General features: G+C 31.8%; 1 protein-coding gene across 2 annotated transcripts; it reads right to left on the bottom strand.

Annotated features, from left to right (window-relative positions):
- Nucleotides 1–4289: 4289 nt before the first annotated feature.
- On the bottom strand, nucleotides 4290–7458 carry LOC138309026 (von Willebrand factor A domain-containing protein 5A-like). Of its 2 annotated transcripts, XM_069250120.1 has the most exons (3): nucleotides 7233–7458; nucleotides 6207–6234; nucleotides 4290–6140 (listed from the first exon to the last, which is right to left on the bottom strand). In XM_069250120.1, the coding sequence occupies exons 1-3, from the start codon at nucleotides 7344–7346 to the stop codon at nucleotides 5983–5985; spliced, it is 300 nt and encodes a 99-aa protein (XP_069106221.1). In that variant the 5' UTR covers nucleotides 7347–7458; the 3' UTR covers nucleotides 4290–5982. The 2 variants fall into 2 exon arrangements, with proteins under 2 accessions (XP_069106221.1, XP_069106220.1); XM_069250119.1 differs by lacking the exon at nucleotides 6207–6234 and having other exon boundaries at nucleotides 4290–6168; nucleotides 7233–7452.
- Between the last annotated feature and the right edge of the window lie 1919 nt (nucleotides 7459–9377).

Below are 9377 nucleotides of genomic sequence, written 5' to 3'. Positions count from 1 at the left end.
TCTTGGAAATTGATGGTATTTCGCAGGTTCTCAGTAAATTTCCACGGCAGACGAGATTTTCGGGACTTGTGGGCCTCCTTCCTTCATAGCTTTTCTGACCGACTGGATCGACGAGTGGACCATTCACAAATGGGTCGTATTTATGAAAAAAAAAATTGTTTATTTCATTATATAATTACTTGAATTGATAAAAAGTTTTATAAATCTTTACAATGATATCCAAATATTTTTTTGGGATTTGCGTGCATTGTGGAAATGGTTGCTGTTTGGGGCGTTCAACCGCACAAAGGAATGCAATACGGCAGCGCCACCTGGTAGAAGTAATGTGCATGGTAACGTTGTGTCACTTGTGCATCCGGTTGGAACCGGTTTAGATTGATGTTGATAGCCGCTTCGCTTTTCAAGTTACAATCGGCAATATCAGGTAAGTAAGCCTAGTTATGTATTTAAGTTGTTAAACCTTTCAATATCGGCGGGGGTGTTAGTATTATTCGCTATCTCATATTTGAGGTTGCTGATTATGCCTACTGCAGTACCTAGTCTGATCATAAGACAGCGACTGAATCAAGCGTTAGCTATATAGGCTAAACAACTCGTAAACTGACAGTCTATTGTACAGACCTTGAGACTGATGCCGTTTTAATATGTTATCATAATATATTTGCTTAATTGTATGATTAAATTGCTACCCTACAGTAGTGTACTTAAACCATACCCGTTATGCCTCAGATGACACATGTTTTGTCAGCTGCAGTCTAAAAATAGCACAAAGCATAGTTCTACCGTGATGAGATCAGTGACACGTCCATGCGACAATGTCTGGCAAAGGATAGCCGTAAATTAAATATAAGTGACAACTAAAGAAGACAAACATGAAAAATCTGGTAGCTTGACAATTGATATGATCAATATTAATAAAATAATCATTATTAGATATTCACTGCACTTTTACATATCAGATAGAGAATCTACCTAGGCTAACATACACAAATTTAACCCAGATAGCTACAGTGAGATCTAACTGCATATACAGTCGAAATCTCATAAAATGTGTACATATGATTGAGCTATTGTGCCACGTGAAGATAACTCTATTTCACCTGAAGTATATTATTTTAATATAAGTAAAATGGATTGTACATGACTTTTTATCAAGTGTTTGTACAATAGTTTTTAGAAAAAGTGAAAAAAAAGTGCTATTAATGGAAAGACTTTATATATTTTACATGATAATTATATACACGCCAGGGTCGTGTAAGGATGTGAGGTTTGTTGGTGGAGGGAAAGCCAGAATACTCGGGAGAAAAACCACCGACCAGTGGTCAGTACCTGGCAACTGTCCCAAATGGGATTTAAACTCGTGACCCAGAGGTGATATTTCTGTACATCTTAACCCATTTGGTCACCGTGTGGCCCAGGCTTTTACATGGTTATAATATTAAAGGACATTTCAAAATCGTTAATGTCATGCCATTATAATATCTAAATTAATATCAGAATCAGTATTAATTGCAAGGTCATTTAAGGAGATGATAGAGGAAAGTTGGAGTACCCAGAGAAAAATCACTGACCAGCAGTCAATACCTGGAATCTACCACACATTGGATTCAAACTCGTAACCACAAAGGTAGTGGGCATTGTGGTAAATATGTCAAGACACCACTTTACCACTCAGCACCCACAGCCCTAACAAGCTACTCCATCTTTTTCACCTTCTGAATTATTTAAAACAGTGCGTTCTAATAAGTGACCAAATACTGATGAAAGGACGGCAAAAAAAAATTAATCAGAAAGTTGAAATTAAAGTGATCATGAAGTCTTTTTGCAGGGACAAATATTATGCAATCATTGTGTGTTTGGCTTAAAACTGCATGTAGAAAATAGATTTTCATCTGGAATAGGAAAGGGGAGGTAATTGGCTGATTTGCTCACTTTCATGCATTCAGCTAACATTCATTTCAAAACTTCCCGGACGTCTTAATAACTTGTTGGGTGTCGTACAATCCATATTACATGAATTCTGGATATTAACTTGATGTGTTGCATTACAGTGTATTTATGTGATTCTCTATTATATGATATAAAAACAATGTTAAACATTCTAATCTTGTTATCTAAAATGTATGCACATGTATTTGTAAGGGATTGAGTGTTTGACGAGGACGATATTGTTTATTGTTATTGATTTCATTTTCTTACTTATATGAGGAAAAACAGTTTCTTTTTGATAAAATGGGTATAGGGGAGTTTTTTACATGATTATTCATAAACATGCATATTTCCAGGGTACATGTAAGAACACAAAACTTGTGATGTCATATACATGACATTTCCAATTTTTTTATACTGGGTATCATGTCATTATTTATATCTCCCCCTACTGACAGATTCTTTGGAAAAACGCAAATGTGTAAATAATATATATATCCCTTCGCTGACTGAACATTTTTACAAGAATTCTTTCAAATTCGTTACATTGGCCCTGCAGGTAGGGCGTTAGAATTGTACCTGCTTTATATATACAAACCTATTTATATACGTGTTCCTCATCGTATTATCGTTACTGAAAACACTAAGAGTTTCTGATGTAGACCATCATATATCCGCGCGGCAACAAAGCACGAGTGACATGCTCAATTTATCGAGAGAAAAAGTTGAGTAGGCTTTGATTGAAATCCACGGGGTATCAATTCTCCACTGACTGTAAATGTACGTGGATCACAATAACAACGGACCCGTTCACGCTCTCTAACATATTTACTTCCGCGTTGATGTATATAATGTAACAACCCTAAAGGAGTGAATGTTTGTATGAATGTGTACTTGTATATATACTAATGTATTTTTTTCTTTATTTCTTGCCACTTGTCACTTTAAGGAGAAGATTTGATGATTTTTCATCATATTTTCTTTAAATTGCAAATAACTGTTGAAATTTACTTGATATGTTTGAAAGGTCTTGTCTTATCTAATCATTTTGACTGTATATAATTTATATCAATAAAATTTATTGAAGTTGAAAGGGTGAAAGACATTTACATTCGAAACTATTAATTTCTGACACATTGCTTAATTTTTAGATTCCGGTAATATGTTACCTTATAATATTTCGACAGTTCACATATAATTGTCAACCTTGATCTTAATCCTACCTGTTCAGTATCTGGGTAGAACATCAGTCGTTCTTCGAGATATGACTCCTATTGTGATTGAACGCATTTTACAACACTCTAAAACTGGCCAGCTTGGCGTTGTACAGGTATGAACTTGTTGTTTTTTTGTCAGTAACAGTTGGAAGAGTATCATATTCCATGGTCAGATGATGCTCATGAATATTCTATGGCAGTTGAATGGACGACATCTTTTGATATTAGATCATATCATGTTTCTCTATGAAGGAGGGTGTGTTCGATATTTTTATTGGATATTTTAGCGGGTGTCGTGAATGAACCACACAGATCGCTCTCTCCCCGGAAACACATGATTTTATATTTCTTGTTCATTTACAGGAATTGGTAAAAGTGTACAAAGCCTCTTCCGAATGAATATTATTTTGTTGGAAATATGGTTTGTGTTCCCAATACATTACCACCATAACTAGTGTCTACCCTGTATAGGTGACGAGTTTTGAACTTATTAAATCATAAAGGTTGATCGGATAGACCGACTTACTTCCATCTACAAATGCTGCACGTCCCCATATGACACTGACTGTATAGAGGATGTTAAATTAAATAACACCAATTTGTTTTTGACAACATCCCTATAATGGTCACGTTCTGGTGACCTTTGGAAATGGCCAATCAAATTTGCTGCTGCCAGAAACGTGACAGGGGGAGAAATAGTTTGAAAAAGCTGTCAGAATTATTTTGCTGTGTATAGTCATTTCGCTAAACGAGTACAACAAAGCTAAATGTATAAGTATACTGGGATGAAATGGAGTTATCGGTTGACATAACAATGCGTAGAAAATGCATGTACACACGAGGTAAAAAGGTCATCCGAACATGACCCCTGATGAGATGTTGTCAGATCCTCTATTGAACGTAGTGGATTTAAGGATCTGTATTTTAATCAGGTTGTCGAATAGACCCACTTTCTTCCATCTACAAATGCTGCAAGTCCCCCATATGACACTGACTGTTCAGGGGATGTGAAATAAAATAACCCCAATCTCTTTTGTTTGGTATATTTAGACTTTGTATAAACGTAATGAATTTACAATGTACATTCATAGTGTACAATATACACGTAGTGAATACCCGTATTAACAATAAGAACGACAAAACTATATTTTATTAATGTAATGAACAAAGGTTCCATTGTAAAACTGAGTATAAAACATTATCTGGTATACAGACTGTATGTGGTTAGATAGATAATAATCAGTGAGCTTGACACCATTCTGTCTATCTTACGTTCTTGTTTATTGTTTAATAGCTTTGCGTTTCTAAAAAAACCACAAAAATCTAAAATTAGTCATGGAATTAGGCTATTACAAATACTGTCTCTATTTAAGACACTTGGTATTTATTGTTTGCGAAAGACAATAACATTCTGTGTAAATGGTACAATAGCACATTAAATCTTACAAATTATAAGCCTGGGTTAGCAGCTTCACATTATAAACATAAATAAATAAAGTAGAATATATTAAATAAAGTAAAATATTGATAATGAAATTAAAAAAACAGTGTATACATGAATGATAACGATATAGAAACCTCCTGGATTAGCCTGGGTTTGTGTCGGGCTTGTTGCGGCGAGGGAGATCTCGTTGGTACAAGGTATAGTGATCACAAGGTAATTTGGACAACGGAATAAAACATATTGAGTTTAACAGGTATAATGCACGTACAAACGTATTGTAAAAAGTCATACTTTTACTTCAGTATATATTTCATTCGTTTTGACAAATACATTTTAATTTTCCTTTAATGATGTCATTTTTCATCATATTTTCTTTAAATTGTACACCACTATTGAAATCGCCTTGATATGTTTGAAATGTTTCTCCGTTATGTTTTATCGTTTTTGTGAAATAGACGCTTACATACGGTTGACACAATTTTGACGTCATTTTGTTGTTATTTCTTACTTCATAATTTTGCTGTTGAAATCTATAAAATGTAACATGGAATATCTCTTGAATTAAGCTACAGAAAATTTTAACATGATTATTTACGGTATCTGCAAAACGTTTTCTATGCGCACCCGAAATTTAAAGATTTTTAGTTGAAAAACGAATCCTTTCAACTGAGTTTAAATTTTGTCAAACTGCATAAAATATATAGTAGAAATAGAACATTGTTTCCTCTCTTGTATATTCCGATATAATGTCGATGTTTCCGGATTAATATTCCGGCTTCAGATTTTATAAATATACATAGATAATTAACTCCTACCTTTTACATTTATATTCTCAGTGGTTCATTTTATTACCATAGTACATGTATGACTTACATATACGTATATGTATGGAATAGGTCTACTAAATACTATGTATAAACACTTAAGATGAGCTAACAAATATTCCCTAAAACAACACAACTTTTCTCCCTGTAGCACACTTATCACCATAACATCTAGATATATGTATATAACACAGGAATTAATAACAATTACATGTAAATGTTTTAACATAATCTCAAAACCTAAATCCAATCGACAAAATACTTTATCATTGTACATATACAATCCGAGTGTAATGCCCGGATTCTTGGTAAGTGTTGTTGAGTTTTCTGTTAGAGTGTCTGTTTCTGATGTCGCCATGGTAACACTTTAAGTATTTACTTGTTAGAGCTACGTTTATCTCGATATACCGTAAATCGTTCTCAGACTTTACCAATACTTCGAAATATGTAATGCACTCGAATTATGAATACAAGTTTAGTTTAGGAAGTTCGACTACATCACAGCCAAAACACTGAAATATTTCTTATGTGAAACATTTTGCTCTTCCTCGTCTCCATCCGACAAAAATTATGGAGGCGTTGACAGGACATCGCGGGCGAGTGTGACAAGTTCACTCACTGTCTTTCCCGCGAGATTTTGGGAGGACATCCATGCCAATGCCTTCTTCTCTATAAGTTCCCAAAGCGTCTTTTCAGAGCCGAACTTCTTCTGTAGACAGGCCACACCTACAGCTGTCGCCCAGACTGATGTATCCTGTAAGAATAGAGTAATTGTATATAGACAGGCCACACCTAAAGCTGTCGCCCAGACTGATGTATCCTGTAAGAATGGAGAAATTATATATCAATCTTACTACCATACGTTAACGACCTGCTATCAAGTAACCAGACAGTTTACACAATAGATATTACCGTTATCATATGTGGTGTCATCCATTATTCATGAAAAGTTGATTTGCATTTGTTCGATACAAAAGGTTAAAATGGATGTAGGAATATCGAGACTAAAGGTCAAATATGTAGGAATATCGAGACAAAAGGTTAAAATGCATGTAGGAATATCGAGACAAAAGATTAAAATGGATGTAGGAATACCTAGACTAAAGGTCAAAATGGATGTTGGAAAATCGAGACAAAAGGTTAAAATGGATGTAAAAATATCGAGACAAAAGATTAAAATGGATGTAGGAATATCTAGATTAAAGGTCAAAATGGATGTTGGAAAATCGAGACAAAAGGTTAAAATGTATGAAGGAATATCGAGGCAAAAGGTTAAAATGGATGTTGGAAAATCGAGACAAAAGGTTAAAATGCATGTAGGAATATCGAGACAAAAGGTTGAAACGGATGAAGAAATATCGAGACAAAGAATTAAAACGGATGTAGGAATATCGAGACAAAAGGTTAATACATATGTAGGAATATCGAGACCAAATGTTAAAACAGATGTAGGAATATTGAGACAAAATGTTAAAACGTATGTAGGAATATTGAGACAAAATGTTAAAATACATGTAGGAATATTGAGCCAAAAGGTTAAAACGTATGAAGGAATATCGAGACAATAGGTTAAAACTGATGTAGGAATATCGAGACAAAAGGTTAAAATACATGTAGGGATGTAGAATTGTCCTATGAAACATTTATGTGCTAAACGTTTTCAGTGTGTTTTGATAGACAAATAGATGATTAACAGTTCCGTCGATAATTTCACAATATTTATTTCCACAAACGCAATTAAGGCAGCAAGCGGTCGTCCATTCATACCAAACGTCCACCTTACTGATGCTAGCATACAAACTATTTCGTCATACTTACAAGATTGTCTGGAAGTTTTGATTTAAGGAAATCTTCACTTAGACGAACTGCTTTAGCAAGTTCACGATCCAGAACCCAACTCCCGTCAAATTTCTGTAGATCTATCAGCGTCATAACACCTGATGTTCCGTCATGTTCAATGGAGGATGGATGTAATTTACGATCATCCTGGCTAACTCTACTGTTACCTATTACAAAAGATTAATCAAAGGTTAACAGAGTAAATAATGTATACAGTGTAATAATAGATATATTAAATAAACATCGTACATAAATGTAAACTTTAAATTTATATGTGTCGTAACTTGGCGAACATTTCGCTTGGCATGTTTGATATTTTCTTCATTTATAGTATTGTAAACCATAAGGTTTGATGAATTATTGGTGTTTGCCGTTAAAATAGTTTCAAAATTAAAACCATTGGAGCTTCATATCATTAGGCCCATTGATAAAGTGTAAAATAAAAATGTATTTGTAGTAAGATTAACAGTAATTTTATTTCAGTACATAAGTGGGTAATGAATAGCTATTAAAAAAAGGTTAAAGTTGTTAAAAATTTAACTGGTTTCGTGCTTTTAAATACGGCTTAACTTTAAAAGTTCGCGGATAGAATGGAGACGAGAGATTGTTTACAGTAAATCGAAATTTTAAGCTTTTTTTTTGTACGTTGAAAAAATTTATCATACATATTTACATATAAAATATTATTTTATGATTTATAAAGAATAAAAAGTCCTAAAATAACCCTAGCGAAAATATACACGAAAAAATTTTAAAGTAAATCGCAAAATTTCAAATCCGTAAAAAATTTATAATCAAAATAAAACATAAACACTAAAAAAACTTAGATATACACTTAAATGGATAAAATTGAAATAAATATTGGAATATATCAAAAAAACTTTAAAAAATGCCTTTTGTTTAATCTATAGAAATAGATGATGATTCACAATTAGTTCAGTCAAATGCGTATGGATTTTTAGAAAATTTTTCAAAACTGTCGCGTCATTATATTTGAAAAAATTTATTTTTTTACTGCTTATTAAAAAAAAACATGTAATAAAAAAACGCATATGTTTTTGGTGTTTTTGAAAAGTTTTGCGTATTTAAAAAATTTGCGACTAGATATATTTTGTAATTTAGGACTTAATTTTTTTTTTTGTTTTTTTTTTTTGATACAGCGAAATTGTGTTTTTTAATTCAAACAACATCAATAACATTAAAATATCCATAATAGATAATTACATAGTGTACGATTATATTTCCTTACTTTTTTTTGAACAAATAACGCCATTTCTGTTTTCTGAAAAATTATCAAATTTTTTTTACATTCATGTATATTTCTACAAAGAGTTTCAGCTCTACGAATTAGTTCCGAAAATTAAAAATTGTCTGAAGAGATTAAAATTTATTTAATTTTTCGTTTAATTTTTTTGCTAAATTGGTTGAATTTGACTTGAAATTTTTGAAAATATAAATCTATACTAAAATTTATTAGTAACAAAACATCAATGAATTTGAAAATGTATGGTAAAAATAAACATCAATCATATAAACTATTAATAATTCAATTTAAAAAGTGTTATTGACCATTTAAATTATTAAAAATACAATTCCATTTACATTAAAAAATTATTTTAACCGTATATTATTTTATTGCACTTTAAATATGATACATACATGAAATTGATTATACATTATTAACGATATCTCATTAATCAAAATCAATTTATAGCCATACATTTTGATTAATTGATCAATAAAAATCCATAACAAATGAATAACAGTAAAAATTGTTACAACAATTTTTCAATGTATCCGTATTAAGAATAAAATGATTAAAAGTTTTGTACCATAATCAATGATAATTATGTGTGGTTACAAAGATGGCAACAATTATCATTTTCAATAAAAACAGTATCCATACAAAAAAAAACTATTTCAATAAATAACATGTCAATTTAACATTTTGACATAATAAATAACTAGAAAATTTAATAGTAACAAATTGCGTGTCAATCATAAATAATGGATAACTAGTAATCAAAATATAACATATACAAAATGATGTATCATAACATAATATTGAAACTAGTATCATTGATCAATGATAATGATATATACATTCAGTAATAGCAGTAACAA

This window comes from Argopecten irradians, chromosome 15, assembly GCF_041381155.1.
Source record: "Argopecten irradians isolate NY chromosome 15, Ai_NY, whole genome shotgun sequence".
Classification (NCBI taxonomy): Eukaryota; Metazoa; Mollusca; class Bivalvia; order Pectinida; family Pectinidae; genus Argopecten; species Argopecten irradians.
The sequence above is the reverse complement of the archived record's forward strand: the minus strand, read 5'-3'. Positions and strand labels throughout refer to the sequence as shown.

What these genes read in the sequence shown, in the direction of transcription:
- LOC138309026 (XM_069250120.1), bottom strand. Translation starts at nt 7,346, where the DNA reads ATGACGCTGATAGATCTACAGAAATTTGACGGGAGTTGGGTTCTGGAT. An exon ending in CAAAACTTCCAGACAATCTT is followed by an intron (nt 6,235 to 7,232) that starts GTAAGTATGACG and finishes CCATTCTTACAG; the next exon opens with GATACATCAGTCTGGGCGAC. An exon ending in AGTCTGGGCGACAGCTTTAG is followed by an intron (nt 6,141 to 6,206) that starts GTGTGGCCTGTC and finishes CGACAGCTGTAG; the next exon opens with GTGTGGCCTGTCTACAGAAG.